Source organism: Amphibalanus amphitrite, unplaced genomic scaffold (genome assembly GCF_019059575.1).
Source record: "Amphibalanus amphitrite isolate SeventyFive unplaced genomic scaffold, NRLGWU_Aamphi_draft 000163F_arrow, whole genome shotgun sequence".
Lineage (NCBI taxonomy): Eukaryota > Metazoa > Arthropoda > Thecostraca > Balanomorpha > Balanidae > Amphibalanus > Amphibalanus amphitrite.
In genome coordinates, this window is record NW_024881658.1 from 666,525 (window position 1) to 692,882 (window position 26,358).

General features: G+C 61.8%; 1 protein-coding gene across 3 annotated transcripts in view; it reads left to right on the forward strand.

The window, feature by feature from the left end:
- The window catches only part of LOC122383431 (transcriptional activator cubitus interruptus-like), a 132,204-nt gene that overhangs the window by 70,127 nt on the left and 35,719 nt on the right, over window positions 1-26,358 (forward strand). For all 3 annotated transcript variants that reach the window (XM_043369825.1, XM_043369824.1, XM_043369826.1), the window contains 3 exons: window positions 3,067-3,205; window positions 19,840-19,994; window positions 23,756-23,866. In XM_043369825.1, the coding sequence (XP_043225760.1) occupies window positions 3,067-3,205; window positions 19,840-19,994; window positions 23,756-23,866 (405 nt within the window). The remainder of the gene's footprint in view (window positions 1-3,066; window positions 3,206-19,839; window positions 19,995-23,755; window positions 23,867-26,358) is intronic.

Below are 26,358 nucleotides of genomic sequence, written 5' to 3' on the forward strand. Positions count from 1 at the left end.
GTGTTGTGAAACGGCCGCGGCGGAACAGGCGTGGTCCGATGGGCGCTCTGTCGCCGTGTGACGGGTCCATTAGTGACCAGAGACCCTGCGCCGGTCACTGGGCGCGGGGCGCGATAACTGGAGTGGGCAGTGGACAGATATGTGACAGTTAAGGTCTCGGAGCCACGTGTTCACAGCGCCCCGGTTACACGCTGTGGTGCCAAGCTGCTGGGTGCGCCGAGCCGACACCTCGGCCACGGAGCGGCCAGCGCGCGATCGCGTGACCGGCGAACGTGCTGCTCGTGAGCGCCGACGGCGGGCCATCGTCCACACACCGAGCAGCGCGCGCGGCGCGCCGGCCGCTCTGAACAACGCCGCCGCTTCAGTTACGGGCCGCTCGTATCGAACAAATGACTTATTCTACTGAATGGCATGCTCTCTGATTGGGTGAATTATTCTGATATGGCGTTGGGTTTGAACATGCGGTACCAGATGTATGGTGGGGAAATTTCGTGCAGGGCCCGTGATGTTATCGGGGTGATACCACGAACCCGAGCCATGGGAGCTGGCCACTGCCTACCATAGTGAGGGAGCTCTAACCTGGCCAGTAACTGTCCCAGCTTTAGGCAGCGTGGCCTTCCCAATGCGGAAACAAAATAATAGCATTTCTGGCTTAGTTGCGGCCTGTAGCTGATCACGCGCTGGCTGCCATGGGCGCCGAGTAGCCAGCCGAGTTCCTGGCGTGAGAAGGATGTGCAGACGCCGGCCCGGCCCGACAACACGCTAATGTTGCACTGCAGCGGTAATGGTGTGTACGGACAGCCGTGAAAACCCACCGTCGCCGACCCGGGCGGCAGGGTCGACCCTCAGACCGCGCCGCCGACACGGCTCTGATTACAGACATTCCGTTTAATTATATTGTATTTGCGTCTGCAGAGTCGTTCTCGGACGGCGCTCTCGGCGAACGTGACGCCGCGCTGCGAGCTGTCTGCACGGTGGACTGGGCCGGGCGTTGGTATAGGTACTCTGCGCCCGCCGCCGGGCTGCGTGATAGACCCGCTGTACAGGCAGTAAATCGCACCGGCTGGCCATTTTTCGCCAGCTGGCTGACGGCTTTAATTGCCACGCGGCCACGGTAACCGGTATTCATGTGGACGAAGACTCCAAGTCCACAGACAGATATCGCATCCTCATGGAAGGCTGCAGCACGGCCGCCGCAACCGCGCTAAACCTATTAAACATAGAAAAATCGCCCGGCGATTGCAACGCCGTATAGAGTCAGGCGGATCCTATCAGGCTTGAGGTTGGCTCAGTATTTTGTGGCCAGCGTATTGTCTGTCCTGGCGCGGACAATGGTATGTTTTATTATACATACAACCGTCGCGCTGATTGATACCTTCAGTGACAGTGATGGATTGAGTTGTCCGCTAATTAAGCGATATCTGCAAATCGTGCTGCAGTGGTGTGCCCATACACTGGTGATCGCTGGAGATTTTTGTGAAATGACTGCAGTGGCTCGTAAAATGCGCGCACTTGATCCCATCGGTGAATTTAATTTTGTCATTGTGCTTGGAGGACCGATCCATTCTTTCTTTACGCGTTTGACTATCGAAACCAGTCAGCGGTTCACAAGCGAAGATCACCGATTAGCCAACAATGGTGGCACTAATGAACTCGGAGTGGTCGCGCCGGCCGGCCGGTCGGTGCTTTGTTTACCACGCATTCGCCACGTTAGCGCTATCTGCCCAGATAGACCGCTCCATCCGGTAATGGCCGTTTGATTGGCGGAGCTGCGGGCGCTTCTAGCCGCCTCGGGCACGGCATTGATTGATCGTGTTGCTCGGTGCCAGTGACCGGCCGGAGGTGCCGCGGGGGTGCCCGGAGCCGGACCCGCCCTGTGTCGGCCGCTCATGCTCCAGCTCCCCGCCGAGAGCGGGCCTGTCTCCCGGCTCCCCGCCGCGCCGCCCCCGCCCCCGCCGCGCCGCCCCCGCCCGAGCGGAGGTCTCAGCGGGCGCCGTGCAATCTCGGCCGTCCCGTTACCGCTACGTTAGAGCTGGGGCTTACGGACCAGAAGGGCGGCTCTCCGGTCCGGTCCACAGGGAGGTAACGGCACCACGGGCTGAAACACGAGTCCGCGGCGATAGCGCGACAGGCAGCGGCGGCGTCAGACGACCGCGCCGGCAGCAGCAGTAGCAGTAACGGTAGCGGCGCAATCGTCGACACCAGCAACAGTCACAGAAGTAGCGGCACATTCGTCCGCTAAACATACAGTCGCGTTATCAATGGTATGAGTGCAACAACAGCAGCTGTGACTACTTCACCGGGTTCTGAGGTATACCAGTTGTGAATACACCAATGCGACAGTAGTAACTGCAGAATCAGCAAAACAAACATAACCAACAGCAGTGCAGCGGCACCGTCTGGCCCTGTCGAAGCTGCAGCATTGCAGCAGCAGCAGCAGCAGCGGTCGCCTTCATCTGTTGTCTGTCTTCGTGCTCCGACCGGCCGGTCGCGGCGGGCGCCGTCTCTCTCGATGAACCGATAGTGGCCGCGGCAGATGTGGGCCTGGATGGCGCACTTAATTGGTCGACATTACGTCGCCGCTTTGTCACGCAACACGGCGGACACACGACTAATGAGTGAGGACACCGTCCACAGTCGGGATAAGGCAGTCGCCTCTCTGTGTCGCCCCGCGCTGTCCCGTATCCTCCCCCGGCCGCCGCGCCGGGCCGGCCTCGCCGACAGTGGTAGCCTGCCGTTGACGCGGACCCATCTGTTTGTCACTGCACGACGGTAATTAATGAGCGGCCGTCAAGCTTCGTTTGCCGGCCACCGCTCCCGATCGCTGTGCCTGACGACGGAATGCATTTCACCCGACTGACCGGCCGGCTGGCTAACTGGTTTGGGCGGTCCGGGGGCCACCTGCATGGGCTGCACAGCTGGGGATCATGACTCGCGTCGGCAACAGTGTATGAGATAAAAGGTGGACACAGCTGACCGTCTTCCTGTACCGTGTCTTTTTTTGTCACTATTCCCCACCCACCCCTGCTCAGTGGAGTATCTAACTGCTTTGTCCGTGTGTTGCAGGCCTGCCAGTACAACTACCGTCAGCGTTTGCAGCGTTCCACTCGCCTCTGACCGAGCCAGCGAGCCGCGGCCTGACGCATGACCCGCGACTCCTCTGGGACCCGGCTCGCCTTCACCTGCATTCTCACCTCGCTGCTGGGTGAGTACCGAGACCGCTCTACTGCTCTGCACACAGTGCGTGAGTGTTGGAGGGGCCGGAAGAGCGGCCGAGCGCGCAGCGTGGCCGCCAGAGACGAGCCGTGACCGTAGTAGGTCGTAGGGTAATTCAGATCAAACTGTGAAAATACAAGAGCCCGGGAGGCGGCTTTGAATATGATTTGATCGGCCACCCGTTTTGGTGGATGATGAGTGACGTATTTTTTCATCGACATCGTCTAATGTCGTTCTCCGGGCATCTGTCGGTCTATGGAAGCTTCCACCACTCCGGAGGCTGAAGTTGGAGATGGCTGCCCACCGCCCTTGCCTCCCACGCCCAGGCCACCGCGCCGCTGCCGCCGCCGCCGGCCTGTCGCCGACGCGCCGTGACCGGTGGCGGCTCGCGCGCCCTGTCGTCGCGCGCCGTTTGATGGCGGCGCCTGCCGTCCCCGCGCGGCGCCCAGCCGTAAATATTTGCACCGACGTCACTTAATGAAGCTCATTGCTGCCGCGCTAATGAGTAATCACCAGCTAACGGCTTGATGGCCGGCGACCCGGCGAGCTTGGCAGCGCGGCCGGCCGGCGCCGGACCGTCGGAGCGTGATAGGGTCACGGCGGCCGTCCGCCCACCTCCCGCCGGCCCGAGGCTGTGCGGGGAGCGAGTACCGCGTGCCAGGACTTGAGAGACGATATAGACACGCCCACTGCCTCCGTCTGTCCGTCCGCCCAGCTCAGCCCAGCCGAGCCCGGCCCGGTCCGGCAGCGATGTCGGTCCCGATCCCGTCAATGGAGGACGGCCAGAATGACATGCTGCGGCCCGCCCTCCCAGTGGCACGGTGCGACCGAGCTGTATCTGCGGCTCACATCTCCCGCACCAGCCGCAGGTGTGGGAGGACGTGGTGCTCTGTTCGCCAGTGACCCGTCCTAGCTACTGAGAGTGCTCTGCGCCACACGGTGGCTCGGAACATGTCCTCTGGATGACACTGGACGAGGACTCTGCGGGGAGGAAAGGGTGGGCGGCGGATGAACGATGCGGGTCGTCGGGCCGTGCTGTGGGGTGCCGCTCCGCCCGGGTGCGGGGTGCGGGGTATCGGGTGTCCAGCACCCCGGCTGGAGGCTGCGTGCTCGCCGCCGACCGAGCACGATCGGCTGTGAAAATATTATCTCAGACGGCAGCGCGCTGCCGTGGGAGGTGGCGTTTTTTGCTGCTCCCTGGAGCCGGGGTGGTCCGACCTCCTCTCACTCTGCTGGCCAGTTTTTCCGTCCGATGCACCCATTTCCACCCAAATTGGTCTTTATCTGGTGGGCGAGATACGACAGCGGTACTAAGAGCTCGGGACGGAGCCGGGCGGCGCTATCTCGGGGCGGCACGTCATCAGCGGCCCGCAGTCGTAACGAGGCTTTATTTCTCTGTCAGCTGTGACAGCGGACGCCACTCGCGCGCCAATGGGCGCCCTGTAACCGGTGGAAGGCGTTAATTGCGCCGGCTATCTGTGCCCCTCTCCCGGCCGGTGATAGGGCGCCAGATGTGACCAGCTGCTGCCGTGTTCGCAGCCGCGCTGGTCTGGTCTGTATCCCTCACCGCCGGCTCCGGAGACTGACACAAACTGGCGTGTCCAGTGGGGTGTGCACTGTGATTTTTTTCACACACACTCTCCGCCCGGCCACACTACCTGAGTGAGGTAGCGACAGGTGCGCCAATTTGAAACGGGCTGGTGGCCAAGCTGATGTATGTCACCGTCGCAGCGAGGGAAGTTGTTAGCCATACACATTTTCTGACCGCCTCTGGCTGTATCTGACTACTTCTTCTGATCATTCTGATCATCACTAATCCTTTTTCATCACATACATATTACTGACTGTTTCATTCCTCCCGTGACTGCGTCTGACCTGCTCCTCCCCTGTTCGTCAGGCGTGCGCGCCGTTAGTGGCCCGTGTCTGCACCACCTCTGAGCTATCCTTTTTCACACCTCTGCAGACGCTCATTGGCACTGCCAGCGCCGCGGTCTGCGCCGTGCAGTCACCGTAATGATAGTGCGCCTGTCTTCCGGCGACGACCCCGCTCATTAGAGCTGCGCCGTTTTTGCCGCCGGCGCGGACTGTCGACGCTTCCGGCGCGGCGCACTGTGTCGCGCAGCGCTGCATCGACGGCCGGAGACGAATTAATGCCGCGCGCGCGCGCCACGCTCAGAAATCAGAGCCACACCGCTGTGCGCAACACTCGTCTCCGCCGCGGCGGAAACGGCTGCGGCTTGGTGGCGCGCTGAGATGACGGATGGCGCGCTTCGGCTATTTCGGCGCGCCATGTGCGCTCCATGTGGTGCGCGGCGGCTCGTCTTTCGTGGGGTGTCGGTGGCGACGGCGGCGCTGTTCGACTCTTCGCGAGCGCGTCTGCCCGACGACGGCTGCCCCGACTCGGCGAGGCTTGGGGCGCTGCGACCCCTGCCGGCCGGGTGTCGGCGTATTTATTTGGTTAGTGCCGCTGGGGGCCGGAGGGCGGTTGTGTTGGTCTGTGCCCCGCCGGTTTTTGCTGGGTGTCGCCGGCGTCGCGACCGACGCAGAGGGGCCGCCGTCGGGTGTCGCCTGTCGCTGGGGAGAGGACCATTGGCATTGGGTCGAAACTAGGAACGGGTCTGGACGGCGAGGGTCACACCGTCTGACCGTGCCTGTCGTCAATACGCTGAGTCAGCGTTACAAAGGACGTCCGCCCGGGCCTTCCCTCACTGACGCTGGCTTCCCTCCTTGGACACCACTCCGCCCCTCTCCACCCTTCCCGCCGACTCCGGCGCCGGTCCATCGTTATCGACGTGCCCCGTCGGTGCGAACGTGTCGCCCGGTCCGCCGGCGCGCCGGTCGCTCTCTCTCACGGCCGCGCGCCGGGTCACTGGCGCGGCATTTCCGGCGCTGGCGTGAGCGCGCGCCGTTTGTCGCCGCCGGCGCGCCGTTTGTCGTCGAGGGGCGGCGCCGGCGCCGGCTGACACCTCGTCACCACGCCGCCGGACGTCATCAGGCGTCATCGGCGTCACCCAACACCGGGGCACGTCAGCGATGACGGGGGAGAGGCCAGTAGCGGCGGAACACCTTCAATTAAGGGGGGGGGGGCACTGCCAACTTTTGGTCCCATTCTTTCCATGCAACGACCATAGGGCTAATGTAAAAAATGCCCAAATCAAAGGGGGGCACGGTGCCCCGGTGCCCTCCCCGTTGCGCCGCCTATGGGAGAGGCTGAACGGCGGAGCGCTCGGCTGGAAGGCGGTCAGCGGCGGGTGTATTAGCGAGATTGGGGTTCACTAGCGGCCGAGATCCGTCCATTCTCTCCTCTCCCGAGTCCGTGGGAGCCTCTCGAAATCGCCCCCTCCCACCGCTCTAATCCGAGGATCCGTGGCAGTTGAACACAGGGCGCACACAGACGGAGCGCCGCCCCGACCCGGGCGCCCCCCGCGGCCCTGGCGGCGCCCTTTGGGGGCGGCGAGTTGTTTTGCCGGCGCGCAAGGCACCGCGTCCGGCACCTTTGGGTGACAACAATGGCGTGGAGACGGGCTCTCGGCGCGCCGCGACTCGGCCGGCAGGTGTTATTGAGAGTCGGCGCTGAAAGGCCGGCCCGATCGGCCAACACGGCGCTGTGCTAAATACGGGCCGGCCATTATGGCCGCGCTGCCGGCGGCCCGGGCCGGTTAGCCGCGGCTATTTACGCTGACCGGGCCGGACGACACGCCGAGCGGGGCCGCTGCAAATAGAGCCTGTCCCCGCCCGCGGCGGTCGGCCGAGGGGTGGGCGGCGCCGGCCGGCCGGCAGCGACGTGTTAATTCTCTCGCCCCGCGGGGGACGGTGCGCGCGGCCCCTCTCCCGCCGAGATAGGGCCGGCAGAGACAGATGGCCGCCCCCAGAGGACGGGGAGAATGGTCAACGGTGGCGGCCGGTCTATGGCGACGAGGTCACCTGCCCCCTGAGGTGCGTCTCAGGGAAGGCAGACGGCAGCCACCGGTGTCTGTCGTCCACAGCCACTAAGCTGTTTGCTGTCGGTTGTATCTGCGCTGCTGTCTATGTTACCTGTCTGGGAGTGCTGGGGCCGGCCAAAGCCCGGTTTTCCGTCGAAGTCATGTTGGCCGCCGTGTGGCCATTTTTCCGCGTCGCGTCGTCTCGGTACGGCCGCGTTTACATGCCGCCGGTTGTCGTGCGGCGGTCATTGTGTGGCCCTTTGATGAAGTGGCCGGCGCGGCGGCAGAATGCTGATGCCCGCGCCGCGGCCGGAGACGCTGGTAATCCGTTGACAGCGGGAATGTGTCCCGAGAGGGAGCGGCCGTCAGCGCAGCCGGGCCGCTGCTGCGCGCGCGCCGAGCCGAGAGCAGACCTACTACCGTCCTGCTTATTTTCACTGACGGCGTGTGTTTTCTGGGTCGTCATCGACGTCTTCTCCCATTAAACGCTGCGAAAATAAACGGGCCCGCCTGGCCGTCGGTTCCGACAGCCCCGGGTCGACGGTGAGCCGTCGGTGGCGACGGCAGGGGTGTTGGCGCCGACGGACGGGACCGTCGGTGGTCACTCACCGGTCAGCGGGCGGTCCGACGGTCCGTCGGCGGCTGACAGAGGTCAGGCCGGCCGGGGTCAGGCAGCGATGCATCTCGCCGGGCGCGTTTCATCTGACTGGTGGCGTCGGCTCGCCGTATCGGTGCCGGTGTTTGGCTTGGACATGGCTGCGTCCGGTCGGCGGTGACGTATCACTGCCAGGTGCCTGCATCGAGACGGACGGGCCGCTGGCGTCGGAGCGCGGAGCAGAGCCGCTGCACCGCCACCGACCTCCCGGAGGTCAGCAGGGGCCGCGGCAGGCCGGCCTATTTGGGGCCTGCTCGGATATGGTCTGAGGTCACCCCGGTGTGTGCCGATATTCTGGAGTGTCATTACTGTTCAATTAGCCATCTCTGCTCCCCGACATGGCTGCAGCGCTCATGAGATCTGCCCGCCGACATGGCTTGAATTCCTGTTGGCGTGGTGTTTTTGGTATGATGACGTGATGCAGACGTAATGCAGACTGCTGCTGTGAGCTTGTCAGCGATACTCACTATCTGGTCATTACGGCTGCCGGCTGCAGGTCGTCCGGGGGCTATCTGGGCGCCCGCGCCGCGCGCCGGCCGCCCCACTGCCGGCGGCGGCGACAGGAGCCGCGCCCGCTGGCCGGCCGGCGGCGCCGCTGATTATTTGTTCAACCGTCGCCAACCATAACAGATTCGTCGATCAGGCGGCGGGCATGGCACAATGGTGGACGGCCGCGCGCCGGACGACCTGCTGACGACAGGCGTGTCGGCGGCTGGCTGTCAGCTCACTCCTGCAGGCTGCGGGCCCGGCTGACAGAACGCTGCAGGACCAACGGCTGGAGCGACTTCAGGGCTGGTTGAACCTGAGGTGGCGGAGCACACTGTCCGGCAGAACGCTGGGCTTCGTAGCAAATCAGTCGGCCTCCGGTGGTCATGGTTGTTGTCACGGCTCGTTCGCCTGTTCCGCGTCGAATTGGCGCAGTCTCGGCGCCGTTTCGGCTCATCCAGTGCGCCTTTGTATCTCGGGATAGCCCGTGAAGTCAGCAGGGGTCCGGCGGCTCGGCGGGGCTCGCGCCGCTTTTGGCGCTCACCTGTACGTGAGCCGAGAGAGCGCGGTCAGCCAACAGCCGGCGGCCGATGAGTCAATTGGCGCTGTGTGCGCAGCGCGCGCCGCGCGGCCCGCCCTCGCCGCCCGCCCTGTTTGCCCACCGATCGGTAATAGGGTCTCATCTGGTCAAATGTTTGGCCGTATTTGTCTAACCGGCGCCGCAAACAGTGGTCGGTCGGGGCCGCGCGCGTGAGCCATTTGCGCACCGGGCGAGGTGCGAGTGACGTCACCGAGTGGTGCCAATGACGTCACCGAGTGGGTCAGCCGACCGCGCCGCTTCTGCCGCGGTCGCGCCGCGCGCACTGGGAATGTTTGTTTTTGTTGGGCGTCGCGGTGTTTTCTTATCTTCATGCGTTTTGGTACGCTTGTCCGGTGGAGATGGATGCGCCACTGGGGCTGACGCCGGGGCGTCACCCGATGACGTTTGAATCGGCGCCGCGCCGCCGCCGCCTCAGCCGCCATGTCCGCCTCCGACTGACTCCAAATGGAGTGGAGCTGCAACGTTTTATTACCCGGATGATTGTAAATGTCAAATCCAGTGGAAATCTTCATCAGATTGCGCTCAGGAAAAAGGCTTAAGCTGTTGCAGACTCATCAAACGCGTCTGGGTCGTAAGAAGCCGCGAAAGGCGGTGTTTTCGCGCAAAGAATGGCTGACAGGCCGGCGCTGGGTGGACGGTGGTGATGTTTTTACGGCGGCGGCGCTGCAGCCGGTCGAGCGGACCCGTCTGACCACTGTCAGTGCACACAGCCGAGAGGAGCGGTCAGCAGCGCGGGATGCCGCCGCCCACAGCCGGGTCACGGGCGGGGTAACCTGAGGTCGTGTCGACGGCGGGGCGGCGGTGACGCGCGGTGGGCGGTGGCCGCCCGGGAGCCGCCCCCGTGTGACCGGCCGGATGGCGCCACACACGCGACCATCAGCCTGACAGATGGCTCTATCGGACGGCTAAGTGTTGCCGCGCGCCGACTCCTGTAGGTCGGCCTTAATTACCGGGCGATAAGCGAGCCGGTAGGTGGCCCGCTCGGACCACGCCGATCCTATCGCTCTGCGGGCGGTGGACCGTGCTCACCTCCCCTCCCCTCACCTCTCACCTCCTCTCACCTTACCTTCTAACCTCCACCTCACCTTCACTCACCTCACCTGGTCCTCGGCCGCTCCCAGCCGGAGGGCACCGCGCAGCTCTCCACCGCTGACTAAAATGCGGCCGCCCTAAACTTATACGGCGCCGCTCGTTGGCACAATTGGTTTATGGCACGCACGGCCGCCTTTTTGTCTCGTCCGCTGAAAAGGCGCTCGGCTCGGACGCGATCCTTCAATTCATTACGAGCTGGCCCACCCGAGCCATGTATGGTGTGGACTGCGGACGGCCGCGGCGGTGGAGGCACGGCCGGCCGGCCCGGCTGGCCGACCCGTAATAAAGACATAAAATCCTGCGGCCGGCCGACGCCGCGGCGGCAGCGGCGTGGCGGCACGACGATGGCTGCGGTCGAGGTAGCAGCAGATGCCTGGGTGCACAGCGCTGGTCAGATGTGTTCACAGCTACCCAGAGACATCGCCAGTAGAGATGCCCCAAATTTGCAATTTCATTACCCGCCCCGCCCCGCAGCTACCCCTTGCCCAACCACAACTACCCGCAAGCTGATTTTGGCTGAGCCGAACCCGCAAAAAACCCGCAATCTTAAAAACATACTTTTGCAAGAAAAAATAATACAGCTGAGTCAATGCTAGAGCTATATAAACCTTACTTGCTTCATTGCTGTGCAGAAAAAGACAGCCAAACAAATAGTAAGGACTTGAAATTGCTATGCTAAGTCCTCAGGAAGTGCACACTGGATAGTGGAAAATGAATAATGCATCAATACATTTGAAATTCCTTTCTGAAGAGTTCAGTAAAATCTTTCTCTCACCTTACCCTTCAGCATTGGCTGAGGATCAAAATTTCACTCTGGCTCCCTCTCAATGTTAGGCCTCTGGAATGATATTGTTATCAAAATGAATGTTGATATAAAAAGATATGCGATTTCCAGTTAAAAATAAATAGTGACACAGTGAATAATGAGTATCCAGTCGATCTACACATAAAACAAATCATGCAAAATCCCAGCAAAAACCAACTATAATAACATATATGGCCTTGCCGCGTGCAGAAAGCTCTTAATTTCGCTGCGAGGATCGTCACGGGAGCGCGGCGTAGCGACCATATATCTCCGATTCTAACAGCATTAGGCTGGCGCACTGTCTCAGAGTTAGTTAACCGTCGCGACTGTATGGCCATACACCGGGCCTTGAATGACCTCCGCGCTCCTACTGCCACCCGCGCACTGTTTTCGTACCGGGCTGATGTCAGTGCGCGAACGACGCGCGCCAGCAGTACGGGGGTACTTGAGTTACCTGGTTTTCGCCTCAGTATGTCGCGGCGAAGTTTCTCCTACAGAGCGGCCGCAACTTGGAACCGCCTGCCGCAACAACTTAGGTCTTCTCGCACCCGTGCCCGTCTCACGGCTATGCTCGATGAACATGCACTGCCCTGAATTTTGTATCGTCTAGTCGTCAATTTCGTCTTTGTCTCTGGTCACTCGTTCTCTGTTCTTTCTGTTGCACATGTACTTACTGATGTTACTGAACCTAACACGGATCGCACAATAAGCCACACACGTGGAATGATTCGTTAAATATATGAATATGAATATGAATATATTGTATTGCGTTATGTTTGGGCCGGCCAGTCTATATTTTGATTTTTTGTAAGGGTAATTGGTGTGTTATTTTCGTAATATAGGGTGGAACAGAACATAGAGTAGGATAGGTATTAGGTAATCAATGAATTTGCATCAAATTTTGTTTAGCTGATAGCTTTTTTATGCCGACCAGACGCAAATAAAGTAACATGTGGCATTTGCTCTGATTTTCAACATCTCATTTAAGTCTGGGTTCTTCCATAATGTATATCTAGTGCACACTGCGCAGTGCACATAGACTTCAGTTCAGCTTCCTATAAGTTTGCTTTCAGGGTCTTTTATGTTTTATGGAATGCTTTCATCAGCATTTATTTATGCTTAGTAGTTTATTGCTTGTACCCTGGTTTGGTCATTGCCAGACTGTGGATGCTATTGCTGGTTGTTTTCAGTTTTGCATTTGAAATGTGCTTCCTTGATATATTTTTATATTTGGTTCTGTTTTAAAAGTTGTTTTGATGAATATTGTATTGTTAACCTGAGCAAATGCACTTGGCATTGTGTTTTGCATCTAAAAAAAAAAAAAAATATAGGTTCTTAAGTCTGACCGCCAAATACCCGCCACACGACAAGTTTTGCTTCTCGAACCCGCCAAAAACCCTGCGGGTTTTGAAAACCCGCAGAAAGCGGGTTCGCGGGTTCAAAAAGGGCATCTCTAATCGCCAGCTGCTGATTGGAGCTGGCGAAACGCCGGCGGCAGAGCCGACCACACACCACCACCGGCACACAGCCGAGTGGCCTAATCGGAAACCGGACACTGCTGCGTGCCTGGCGTCTCAACGCCGCCGCGCCTGGCTCCTCCACACCGCCGCGCCTGGCGGCTCTGATCAGAGCGGCGACGGACTGGAGCGATCACAGACCACCGCCGGACGGCCTGCCGACGTAATTGGCACACGGTATGCTGGTCCGTGCTGGTCCGACGCCTGAGACCGACTGCCCGGCCTGGCCCATCGCTTTATGTATATGCGGCTGTGTTTCAGCAGTTTCTGTGGTGCTGCTGCGATTGTCTTTCGGGGAGGATGGATTTGATATGGTGCCCTGATTAATATTTATTGGCCATCTCCCTAAACTGGTATATGCTCTTCATACCGCTTCTTAAACTTTAAATATAACGTGTTGATTGTGTAATCCAGGTCGAGGCGTCACTTTATGTTGGGATTAGCGGGCCGGCGGGCCTGTCAGAGCCTTGATCACCCTGTCCACACGGACGTGTCACCTCGGGCCGGCCGGCCGGTGGGCGCTTGTAAAAAACGCCACGTTTACCAACAGGACGATTTACGAGCGGGCGGCGCCGATGGCTCTCCGGGACGGGCGGCGCCCCAGAAGGGTTGGTGGCGGCCTCCGCGCGCACCAGCCGCCGCCACCGGCCACCGGCGCCGTCCCTAAAAACGACACGCCGCCCGGACGCGGGCGTTATTTATTGCTGCGCGCCGGCAGGACCGGCGCCTTTATTGACTGACTAATTGGTCGCCCCAGTAATTAGAGTTTACGTGGAGAGTGTGTTAATGCGGCGCGGCAGTCCGGCAAGGTCCGGGTGTGGCCAGCCGTAATGATCCCGTGGCATTCTTCCACGGAGATGTTTCAAGTTGGGTCACTACTCCTCTTTGATATCTCTTCCATCTTTTATTATCCTTCGTTCACATTTTTGTTCTCAAATTAGGCACTGGTAGGTTTATTTATTAGCCCGTTCTGTCCACTCCCGATAGCTACTCTGAACTGCCCTGACATTTAACCGTCTTCTCTTACCCTTGTCGAAGACGAGTTCCTTTACAAGCGAAGTAGCTATTAGTTACTTGCTAACCCGTCCCTCTCTTGTCTTTTGTCCCACCGGTATTTTTCCTGCCGTGCCGCTAACGTATCCATCTTCGTCTGCATTCTTCTCCGGGAAAATATAGTTACCCGTTCGCCTTGGCGGGTCCGTCCAGCTGCCGCCTCTCGTTGTCGCCTTAATTATTCCTCCCATATATCGCGGACGGGCGCTCTCGCCGGCCCGCCGGCTGCCGCCCTTTCTCTGCGTGATGCCGCCCTTACATCTCTGTACGGGCCGGTGAGGCCGGTTCTCACCTGTGGGCGCCAGTGGCCGGCCGGACCCCCACCTGTGAGCGCGCCCGGCGAGCCGGAGGACGGGGGCGGGCGCGCAGCTCGCCGCCGTTTGTCCTCGAGGTGGCGACCGTGCCGGCCTCCGCGGCCCCAGTCAGCCGGGACAGGCCGACACAGCGGCGACCCCGAGTCGACGAGCGCTGAATGCGCCATCAGCGGCGGCCAGCGCGCAAATACGCCGCCCGCGCGCCGCGGCGCTCCCGGCGCGCCGGTGATAAAGAGGTGGCGCGACTGAATGTGCCCGCCGGAAAGGTGGCGACAATGACGCTGTTTTGTGAACGGCGCCGACTGTACCGGCGACCGATCACGACCGGTGGATCGGGGCAGGACCAGCCGGCCCCGAGCGCGTGATTTATGTTTATTGAGGCGGCGAGCTCGGCGCGGCGCGGCGTGGCACGGCGCACACTGACCCTCCGAGAAGTCGGGGTCATCGCGCCCGCCACGGCCGCACGCACCTCCGACAGGCCGACCCGCGGCCCAGAGAGCTCCATTCGGATGGCCATAGCCTCGTGACAAGTATTCGAATCGGGCGCACTTATAACGGAATTCGGGACAAGATCCGCGCGCTTTCATGGCCTCCGAAAAAAAATGCCAGCTCCATCGAATGAAAAATTCGATTCGTCCATCCGATCTTTTAAATCTAGACTTCTACGGAGAGCGTCGTGCTGGTTGACCGGGCGGGCGATCCGCTGGCCTGCACGGTGTAGATGATTCACGGCTCATCTGAAGTAAACTGGCCCGCTAATGTCTTGGTTAGCCGGTCCGGCCTCGGTAATGGCTGGACGGGGCGCCGCTCGGATTGCTCGGCGGCGCTGGTCGGACGGCGCCGGCGGCGCTCGGGCCGTGATCAAGATAGCGCCGGCCTGACTGGCGGATGGCCGGCCGGCCAGCCTTGGCTGACGACCGGTGTTGTTGGGGAGGTGGGCTGGGAGAGTGGGGAGGAGAGCAGAGGGGAAGGTCGGCCGATGGCTACACTAAGGTGGCGGCGTGGTCTACCGGGCTGGACCGAGCCCGGAGCGGTCGACCGAAACTGACCCCGCGGCTGAGATCAGATACAGTCAGCTCACGAATTTATGTCTGACTGATGCGTCGTTAAACAACCAAGAAAACAAACAAACAAACACGAATTTATGTGATGATGCTTCCAGCTGAAATCGAAACGTTACTAACGGCAGGTATTGGCTTGGCATGCGGCGTGTCTTGGGCTACCTAGGACCCCGCACCGGACCATATTGGACCGCGCCGGACCTGGGTGGACCACAGGGGGTCGTGCGCAGACCGCGATCGGCCCGCTGTGCCCGGTCAGGAGCGTCGGAGCGCGAGCGGCCAGCTGGGGCGTGCAGGCCGTGCACCTGGCGTGCACGAATGCAGATATTCACACTTGGCCCGGGTAATAGCCACTCGGCCGTTTGACTAATAGCCATGAAGCCAAGGCCAGGCCAGCAACCCGAGCGGTTAATGGCGTCGGCGGCGGCCGGCGGGCGGCCGACACCGGAGAGCCGCTTCTGACTCGGCGGCGGCGCCGCGCCGCGGCCGCGCGCGGTCAGCACGGCTCGGTCAGCCGGTGACCCGGCCGGCCACGGCGCGCCGTTTTTGTCTTGGACGGCGGTCACGACCGCGCCAAAATGGCCGCCGAGATCCTAATGAAGCTGTCCGGGCGGACGGCCGCTCGCGTGCAGTGCCGGGTGTGAGCCGTGATGGGCCCAGTCAGTCGAGCGCGACGCTGCCGGGACGCCGCGACACGGAACGAATCGCCGGCGGCCGGCGGGACGCGAACCCGCCCCGGCGGCACGGAAGCTGCAACACGCACCGACGGCTGACGGCGCCGGCCACCGATGGCAGGTCCAAGGCTGGCCTGACCCGGCCCTGGACGACAGGAAAACACCGTCGGCAGGCCGCCCGCTCGCTGCTCATTAGTGAGCGAGGATTTACTGTTTTGGATGACAGACTCATCAATCGTCTAGCTGGGCGGCATTGCTGAAAGGATTCCGCGCAAAAATCGTGGACTGGCTGTCAGATGGGCCGATTCAGCGGTCGGTGGTCGGTAAAGCGGGGATGCTCGCCGAATTTTGTCGATGGCTGCGATAGGGCTGGCGGGGCGGCGGTGGGCGGTGGGCGGGGACGACTTGGGACAGCCGCGGACGGAAGCTGACGACAAATGGACTCTGTGATGGGCTCTGATGTGAGCTGCTCCACGGTGGCCGCGCGCTGTGCCGAGTCGCTGACGCTGGTTGGCGGTGAACTCCCGTCCCGGGAGAGGGCTGCTGCACAGCCGGCCCCTGCATGTCCCGTCATTCCGTCCGTGTCTGCAGATGATCCCGGGTGGCGCCACCGAGCCGCCGAGTGTCTGCGCGTGCGAGCCCGGCACGTCTGCACTGCGCACGCCGCGTGTGCACAGCATATGTCTGTGTGTCTGTGTGTGTGCACCGCGCCGGGTGCGGGTGGGCGCCGGACGCCCTGACCCGAATAGCCCGTCTTTGTAACAGATTAACTCTGCAACGATCTTGAATCGAGCGCTCGATTAACTGGTGAGCTGCTGCGGCTGCAGCTGCCGCCGGAGAGTTGTGGGCGACGGCCGCGCGGGGACAGCGCATTGTTGACCACCTGCCCGGCTCGATCAGTGCTGACCTGCACGTCCCCTCAGTGGACCCAACTGTCCATCCTCGTGATGCATTCAACTCGTGTGCATAACTGATGGGATTTCAGTGAACAGCCATGCCCGATGATCTGGGGTCCTTGTGCGGCTTGTGGGATAATAAACGGACCGTAATATGTCATCGGATCAGTGGGCTATCATGGATATCTGGATGTTTCTTAATGTCACCGGTGGTTGACTGCAGCCGGTTGGCGGTGTAGTTGCGGTCTCCGTGGCAGGGAATCGAGTAGGTCTCGCTGGTCTTTGAATGTGGCGAGGCGGCGGCCGTCTCAAACCTCACCCGGCTTCCCTTTCCCATCCCTCTTCAGCGCAGCTGCGCGTGTACCGCATTATAGCGCTCGGCACCGGGCGCTGCAGTCGATAGGTGAGTCCGATTAGGCGGCCGCCGGCGCCGGTCGGTGATCCGGGGCGAAGGAGGGGTGGCGGCGCGGGCTGCGGCTCACCGGCGGGTCCGTCACCGCGCCCCAAGCGGCACCAGCCACGCTCTCGGGGAGGTGATCAGACGCGGCCCGCCCGCCGCCGATCGCAGTCAACAGCTGGCATTGTGCGATCAAAGACCGGCCCGTTTCGAAACACGCCGATGTGCATTAGCGCATCGAGGCGCTTCCGCTCGGCGCTGGCGGGTGTCGGGTGCGGGGGGCGCCGCCGCTGCTGTCTGTTGCCACTGCACCCTGCTGCGCCGGTGATACAGCCGGGCCGCGCACTGGTTTTGTCGGCGGCGCGCAGGCCTGGCTCGTGTGCCGGTCGCGCGGGGCGTCTGTTGCTCTCGGCCGTCATTGTCAGCGGTCGGTGATTAGGGCGGCCGACGCCACTGACCTGCGCCGCCGTCCGCCTCTCGGCCCAGGCTCGTAATCCGGGCCACAATACGGCGGCGGCGTCACAATCGCATTCGGAGCCGGGCCGCCGAACGTGTCCAGTCGGCCGGCACTGATGGCCGAGTGGAGCTCTGTGGAGACGGCGCGGCCGAGGGGACTGCAGGCCGCCGGTAATCCGCCCCCACCGCTCCCGCCCCTGACACAGTCCCGGCTGCGACCCAGCCCAGCCTCCGTGACGTCACGGTCTCTGAACCCTGTGTTGCCTGCCTGTTCCAGCCCTACCCTGCCATCGGCACCTGCCCTTGCCATGGGCCCTTGACTCGGCCTCAGCCCTGGCTTTCCTAAAGCCCGACTCGAACTTCTGTCAAAGTTCGGCCCTTGTTACAGCCCCTGCGATGGTCCTCGGCACAGTTTTACGGCCAAGGCCCTACTTCGGTCCCTGCTCGGCCCTGTCCCTCCTCTGTTCCGCCATGGCGTCCCCTGCCCCAGTCCGTCCCCGTCTCCCTCCCAGGTGCCCGAGCCCGGCTGGCGTCTGCCGTATACCTGGAGAGCGTCTCGACGGAGCGGACAAACAGACCGACAGCGGCGGCCCATTCAGAATCGGCCGCTTACGTGCGGCTTAGTGGTCGTAAATAGCCGGAAAATATCGGCCCCTCTCGGCCGATCGAGGACTCATTGAGAGCAGTCGGCGTTCCCACGCACAACCGCCCGGCCGCCCCGCCCCCGCCCCCGCCCGGAGTTTGGCCGGGCAGATCGGGCGTGAGACGCTTCTGTCTTGGCGTCCTCATGTCTTCGGCTGGCTGTTAGCAGCTTTGGCGCATTGTTTCCAGACCGCTTCTGGTTGGCCGGATCGTTTGTTGATGCTGCTCGCCAGCTTTAGCGGCCCGTCTGACAGCGCTGGCAGTGATCTCATTATTGGGCCGGTGTTTGGGAACGGACGGCCAGCAGGCCCGATGGTCGTGGGATGGTCGTTCGAAGCGCGGCACTAGTGCAGACGTGGATGAATGACCTGTGACACGACGTCCGGTCGACTACCAGCCGCCTCCGTGTCGCCGCCCGGCGCATATACAACGGCGCACACGCACACAGGCGCGCACTCGGCGTGACAAAATAAACAGACGCACTGGTCGGCGAAGATGGCGGCGCCGCCGCGGCACGTGCCGACGGACGGATGTGCCCGGGAGGAGCCTTAGTTTACCGGCGGTGCGCACGATGTCGCCAAACATCGCGGCGGCGTGACAGAGCCTGTGTGGGGAGGACAGAGGATAATTTTACACACAGGCCGACTTCAACCCAAACCGCCTCACCTCCGGCCTCCGCGGCTCTACGCGCGCCCACCACAATGCGGGATACGCCCACCTACGTCTGCACCCATTTCCAAAGAACTCGTTTCTAGCCGGCCACTGCACTGCGCCTCGTCTTACGACCTCGTCGGCCGCCGCTGGCCGGGGGGCGTCGCACGCAGCCGGCGCCGTCAGCGTGTTGATGCTGGCGGCGGCGGCGGCGGCGCGGCGGCCCGCCTGACCTGCAGGCCGTGCCCGGCGCTGCCATCAAACACAAACAGCCTGCAGCCGGCCGTTGTCTGCGCCGGCCTTTATGGGTCGCGGACGTGCCAGCAGTGTTCCTGGAGCGCAGCACGGCGCCGCGCTAACGATATACCGCGGCGCCGGCCGGGGCGCGGGGACGGGTCATCATACCTGACCGGTCACGCCGAGGGCTGCTCGAGTGACGCCGCCAGGAGCCGGGAGTGTAAATGTTGTGACTTCTCCCTGGCGGAACAGAACAACACCAGTGATAATACCGCCCCGCGCACCGCCACCGCTACTGAGCAGAAAACGGGACAGACACTTACAGTCAGAATTTGAAATATGTTTGTTATATTTACCTAATGGCCGTTTTGGCAGGCAAAGTGTCCGCCAGTCCGGCGATGAAAGCAAACAGACGCGTTTCAATCAAATTGAGGAATGTGTTTATTTTAATAGTTTAATGGCCTTTTCATCGATCAATTCTAAAGCTCGTTTATTTTATCTAATTCTGCACAAAATCTGCCGCGCTTAAAGCATTACGTCGCCTGAAAGCTGTCATGAATAACTGTCACCGTCGACCTACTTCTGGGCTCATGGTTCACTCTGTAACTTCCGGACCGCGCTGGTCCCTGCTGGTCGCCTGACCGTCCACGCGGCCTGGCACCCCTCCCCACTTGCCGTCCCGGCTACGCGTCGGGCAACGTTCGACCTTTGTCCAATATCGCTCGGTCAACTACTCTCTCGTATCATCTTCATCGCCTCTTCTGTCTTTCTGCGGGCTCACATCTCACTCTGTCTTAAAAATTCTCTGATTCTTCTCGCTTTGATACCCTGTCTTTTTTTATAAAGTCTTCTACTTTCTAGTCTTGATATCTAGAAAGTTTCTTCTTTTGAAACACTTGTTTTACTAGCGCGACGTTATGGGCGCAAAATGACCTTTGCAGTCGACGCGCCCTAAAGCCCCAATAAACAAACAAACTTCTCGCTTTGATGCTTCCCATGTTCCCTTACTAACGTTCTTCTTTGTATTACGTCCTCTGATCCTTCTAGCCGTCGAACGTCTCCTTCCGCCTCACGTTTCCTCCTCCCACCGTCTGATGCCTCCTTCCCCACCGTCTGATGCTTCGTTCCCTTCGTCTGACGTTGCACCCTCTGTCTGTCCACAGCCTCCCCGGCAGCACCGCCAGCGAGCTCTCGCTTCTGCAGCGCTCTGTCGACCTGCACGCCGCGGCGTACCGCGCCCAACAGGCCCAGTACGAGCAGCTCTATCCGTCACCGACCTCGTCACTGCGAGGGCTCTCTCCCGTCGGCTCCGCCAGAGGTGAGTTCGCTGCTGCGAGTTGAGCTGGAAGGAAGATGTGGGTGGATGAAGTTGGACGGGTGGATAGGGATGAAGATGACCAGAAATTACGATGAAGAAGAGGACTCGTGGGGTAGGGGTTTGAGTTGTAGAAGGAGGAGGGTTACAGAGTATGATGTTGATGTAAATTGCAGATGAATGATATGTCTGCCGTTATATGTGTGTGGTATGTGTATACCTGCTATGGCTGGACGTTTATATGTCGTCCCACCGGCCGATCGGCCCAGCAGGGACCGCCACTGCACTGTTAGTGTGTCCGGTTGCGCCGCGCTGCGCCGCGCCACCCTGCCCTGATCCGACTACCAAGGACGGACCGCGCCAATCTGCCGCATATCGGATCGGTCTCATCTGGGTCGCGCGGCTGCAACTGGCGCCGGCGTCGGTAGCGGGTCGCGGATCGCCTTGCGTCGTCTGCGGCGATCCGTCAGCGGTCGGCCGCCGGGCGAGATGGCACCCCATCGGCGGCGCGGCGCAGCTCGTAACCAGTCGTGACAAATCGCCGGCCGGCACGCGCGCCGCGCTCCGCACGCGGATTATTCAGCGCCGTGACGGCCGAGCGGCCAGCGCGGCGTCGGCCGGCCCGATCGGCCGCCATTTGGGAGGCAAATCGGCGCGGCGACTGTCACCGCCGCGCTGCGATCGTCGCCGATGCGTCAGTGGCGTCGCCGATCACGGCGGAGCCACTGAGCCACTGTCAGGTGCTGCCGGGTGGTGACGCGGCCGAGCGCAGGTCTGGTCACCGGCAGCTCGGGCCGCCGCGAGCTGCCGCGTGGTGACGCCCCACGCGCGCAGTGGGATATTCTGAGACCTGCCAAGGCATCTTTGGTCCTATACCGAACCCGCTCAGGGGCCGAGATAGGGTGAGTCAGGCGCCAGCCGTACATCGGGCCGCGAATAAAACACCGCAGTTTAGGCTGCGGCGGCCGGCGGCCCGCTTTACGAGCGAGCACGTCATGAGATCGGCGCGACGTGTTGAACCAGGCCGGACCGGCAGCTCGGGCGCTGCAGCGTCCCGGCTCTGGTCGTGCAGTCACTGGGAGTGGGCGGGGGCGGCAAGACGGGCTCAGGCGCCGTGACGTGTCAGTTTGGCCGCGCGGCGCTGATCGGTCCGAGAGAGCGTCGCCCTCCCCGCCCCCTGCCGCGGTTTGTGCGGCACGCCTCCCGCGCACAATCGTAATTACCCGTATTGCTTGTTTGCAGAGGAGTTTTTGTAGTGGTGCGCTGCGCTGACGCCTGACAAAGGCCGATTGATTTCGGGGAGTCATCGCCGGCCGATGAGTGCCGGCCGCCGCGGTGCGGGCCGGCGTCGGCGCCGTTTTTGCGCGCGGCTCGGATCGCTGCGCGGCGGGCCGCGTCTCGGCGCACCCCGCGGCGGCCGGCCGCCCAGCTCTGATTGGGGCCGATTTTTTCACGGCGCGTCGGCCGGCTCGGGTTGCGGCGGGGTTAATTGGGCCCATTGTCGACGGCCGGTGACGGGACCGCCGGCCGGTCATCTCATCTGGCGCGGCGCGGAGATGGGCGCGATCGGGCGCGCGGCGCCCGCATCTGCGGCCGCCCCGGCGGTGTTCGCGGATCGGCACTCTCCTCCACCCCACTCCTCTCCTCTCCACCCGCCGCGCTCTGCTCCCACTCCGGTGGTGCGCGGCTCGAGCACGCACACTCCGTGCCTGGACCGCCGTCACGGTCCGACCGAGAGCGGCCATGCGGGTCTGGATGATGGTGTGAGAGGGGGCTGGAGGCAGGAGCGGCTGTAACTGGCCGGGATGGAGTATGGAGGAGAGCTGCGTTCCGTCCAGCCTCAGCCTGTGGAGACCTGCGGGAGTTCTAACTCGAGATTGATGAACGTCAAGCCGTCATAATTTGCCGTCACGCGTCCACAGCTCGTGCGGGTGCCTCGCTCGCCTGCAGCCCGCTTGGGTGGCAAAATTATCAGCCTCTTTCAAGGTTTGTTTAGCCGGATAGCCGACGGCCGGCTGTGCGACTGCAAAAACTGGCCCGATTCCGGGCTATAAGTACGCTAGAATAAACGGCCGGCACGCCGGGGTCGTGTCGCCCTGTCGGCCGCCGTCGCCTGCCACCCATCTCCGAGCGCTCCGTGACACCGCGGTGGCGGCCATCCGGGGCCCTCGGGAGCCACAGGATGACGGAGCAGTGTCGCTCCCCAGGGTCTCGCCCGTCGCCGTACAACAGGCACTTCCAGCGGCGCACCGGCTGCGGGTCGTAACACACCGCACAGGCGGTGCTCGTTTGGGTAAAACCAGGCAGTTGTAGCATTGTTAATAACCAATTATCGTCATCACCGACTGACAGCGTTCCGGTAATGAGCGCACGGCGGCTGTCGAGCTCGCGGCTCGCCGCTGCCGGGCGACATCCCACGCCGCCGGCGCGGATCGCTCGGAGGGCTGTAAAACTCGACCGGCGCGCGGCGGCCGCATTCAGCGCCGCTGATGTACTCAAAACACGGCGGCGGTGTCGCCGGCCGGCACCGACCGTGGGAAGGCCGGCGCGGCCACATTCTTCCGCGCGCCGCGCGCGCCGGAACTCCGTGACGTCGAGGCCGCGCGCCAGCCGAGATGTGAGCCGACGCGCTAGTCAGCCGTGCCTCTGACCGCTCGGGGTTAGACCTCGCTTCGCTCTGACCACTCTAACCTCGCGGCTCGTCGGTGGTTTAGCTGGGAGGTCACCAGCGACCGTTCTGCTCTGGTAGCGGTGACCAAGAGGGTTGTCTTTTCGTGTGGTACTGGTATCACCGTTCAACGTTCAGCTGCATCTAACCTGACTATAGCATCAGCTAGCTGCGGGCCGTCATTGCGAGCGCCGACTGCGCGGCAGCGAGTGAGAGTGAATGACTGGCTTGGACTTCCCAGCCGGCCGTATCGGCTGAACGCTCCGGGGAGAATAATGACTCGAGCCGCCGACTGGTGATTGGATGTGCAACGCCAACCGGAGGTGTGCGGGCATTATGCTCTCGGGGAGGACGCGGCGGGCCGGTGCCGCGGCACCCTTTGTCACGCTCCTCTGTTGGCGTTATCGCTGAGGCGGCCCTTTGAACGCCGCCGGGCTGAGGCAGGGACCGTGGCCGGCCACACGGTCGGTCTGACCGGGACGTGCGCCGCGGGCCTGCCGGGTCCGCCGCTGCCGCGCGGCGCTGCCGGTCGTATCCAGAGCCCTGCACGGCCGCATTTCGGTCCGTGTGAGGCCGCACCTGTGTGTCCCGGGCCGCGGAAGTGCGGCCCGCACATCAGAGCTGACCGCTGGCCCGCTGCTGGTCGATGAGAAGCGTCACTTGGCGGCCTGTCGGCGCCGACTCGGGCGGCGCTGACGGCCGACGCGGCCCCCCGCCGACAGCCCATGGAGCGCTGTCAGCCGCTGACGGGCCGCGTCTGCTCGCGCCGGTCAGAGATATTATTCATCGGCGGCCAGCCACGACCGGCGCGCCAGCCAACTATCCCATAATGTTATTGGTCGCGTCTGCATGCACGACGTGCCAGCTGCCGGCTTTGTGTCAGCGAATCTGGTCAGCGTCATGCCACTCGGGCTGGATCAATATTATTACGAGTGGCCGCGGGGCGGATGAACTTCTCAGCGCCAGCTTGTCCCGCTCTCGGCGGTGTTTTAACCTGTTGTCGGCTGGCGGTGGCTGTGAGACCTCCGTGGATCGCTGTTCTGCCGGTGAGGAGCGGTGCCAGTGACGGTGTGTTTGTGTGTCTGTGTGCCGCCAGGTCTGAGCACCCACGACTACCTGGCCATGTCGGCGCTGGGCCAGCGTTCTCTGGCCGACTACCCGGGCGCCGGCAGTCTGGTCGGCTCCGACTACTCCATCAACCTGGACGGTAAGACCGCGCTGCGCTGCACGGGAGGACGTGGGAGGGAGGACAACGAGGGCTGCTTCCGCGAGATGAGTCTCTCATGTCCTGAATGCGTCCGTTAGGTCATATGCTATTCCCAAGAGTTTCCCAATCTCCTTTGTTTGGTTATACTTTTTTTTGGTCACCCTCCAATTGGATGTCCCAATAATGGCTTGTGATTGCCAAGTACACCCTAAACGTTGTACCTATCGCCCAGCTTAGCGATACAGCGCTCTCTCAGCGCCCTAAAGCTGAGTATCGCTTACCCGAGCAGTGAGTGAGACCTGTTTTGGCCACTTTGGCATTTAAATCAACTCACGAATTCAAACCATTATTATTAAATCGATCAGAAATAAAGTAGGAGCTAACGGTTATGTAAGAGGCCAACTCATCCATGCTGTGCTGCATGGGGTGCATGCCTACCATGCGGAACGCTGGTTGAGCTATTCTGGGATTGACAAGTCTACCTGCTGACCTTTGTGGGCAAGGCCTGCTGTTTTTTGTTCATTTATTGCACCAATGCAATGCTGGCCAGCGGCTAAGACATATTTCGTGTGCAATACGGATGAATAGGTAACATTGACAATGGGCTATGAATATCGTTTGTGGAAACCACCATTGATACTGATGCAACGTCTCACATTATCGCAACAAGATAATCTGCCTGTTCGTGAAAACTTATCTTCATTCCATAACACACATCGGTCAGCAAATAACTGACGAAGTGGTTTTGCAGCGCGCTGGAGAATTGATGGAACTGACAAGGCGATTGTGGGAAAACAGTCCGGTGCACCGGTGACCGTTGGCCGGCCGTTTACGGGACGTCATGGGTGCTCAGCTCGGTTCGCTAAGCCAACACCTGCGCTCCATGGCGCCCAAATCCCGGCGGCTGGAGGAAAATGCTGCTGGTGTATTTATTGAATTCATCGATGGATTACAGGGTGCTTATCCTCTGCTACCACCGCTACTGGCGGCGACACTGACGGCTCGGGGAAATAAAGAGGCACACACATCCGCCTGCCAAGGCTGGGCCGTGACGCGCGGCGGGACACTGACACCATGGCACTGCCGGCAAACGGCTGACGCGCAGAGATCAGATCAGCACTTCTTGCTGTCGGACTCGGCGGATTTTTGGCGACACGCCGCTCCGCAACGCATGCTGATCATTGTGTAAGTCGGCTTACAAACGTTGTCTGCCACTGTGCTGCGGATGGACGCCATCAGATCACGGCGCACCGGCGAAAAACGCCGCCCCTAACAGCGTCCACTCTGGAAAGTGGCCGTCCTTTTTACCGGCGGTGCCTTATGGTGCTGGAGGAATGTCCCGCTCGGCGAGAAGCGTCCCGGTTGGACGATATCGGCGCGGCGCGCACGGTCCGCTCACGAGAAGACATATCGTCTTGTTTACGCGTGGTGATCGGCGCCGTCCTCTGGGTTTCGGCTCACGTCTCGGCCGTCGCCGCGTTTGGGCAGAGGCGACCCGAGAGCCGCTGAGAGGACAATCTGAAAATTGCTGTGATTTTACAGGAATTCGGGCGTCGTTTACGAGGCGCCAGTATGCGGGTCCCGCTATATAAGGGGTCATCTGGCGGGTTTGTTTTTTAACAGCGCGTTATCGCCGCCCATCGGATCGACTGGCCAACGAATTCCTCTCCGGCTGATGCATTATTCAGCTGTTTGTCCAGAAAAGGACGCTGCCTGCGCGCGGCAGGATAGCTGGCCGGACGGCGCGCGCGCCACTTGCTTTTATCTCTCGGCCGCAGAGCAGTCACCCGCTCTCCAAATTGTCAGTTTATGTCCGAAACGACGGCCAGCCGATACATCTCTGCGCCGGATTGGGACCACTTCGGCCTATCAGATGTGTGGCTGGCAAATTTGCACACACTGTTAACAAGCGCCGGCTGTGTCGCCTCCATGTTATACTGAGGAAGGAGGCTTCCAGAATTGAACTCGTCCGCGCTGCTGTCTGGTGTCGTCCTCAGCTGCGGTAGGACTCCGAGGGCCGCCCTCTGCTCCGCGCTCGTTCCGGGTCGCGCGCGCAGCTCCTCGCGCCAGGTCTCGCCGCGGGGCTCTGTCGCGCGACGCCTCGTGTCGCGCCTCTCTCCTGACTTTGCGCCGCAAAAAGGCCGCGCGCGACCAGCCTGTATGATTGAAGAAGACGTATGCGGTTTTTGCTACGGGCGCGACAATGGCGGCGCCGGCGGATTAGCTGACCCCTCTCGGCGGCCTGATATGATTTTCTCCGTCCCAGTGCCGCCTGCGGGGTGAACGGCGCGTAATCCGGCGCGCCGCGCTCGCCGCCGTGCGTCAGATTAGCCGCGCGGCGCTGCTGGAGAGGAGAGCGGTCCGCGGGGCGGTGACCGCCGCTGGAGAGACGAGTGGTGGCAAAACACGGTGCCGGCCGGACAGCGCCACCCGGCGCCGAATTGGCGCTCCTCTGGGCGACTCTGCGCCGCTCTCGTGGCCGCCAAGTGGAG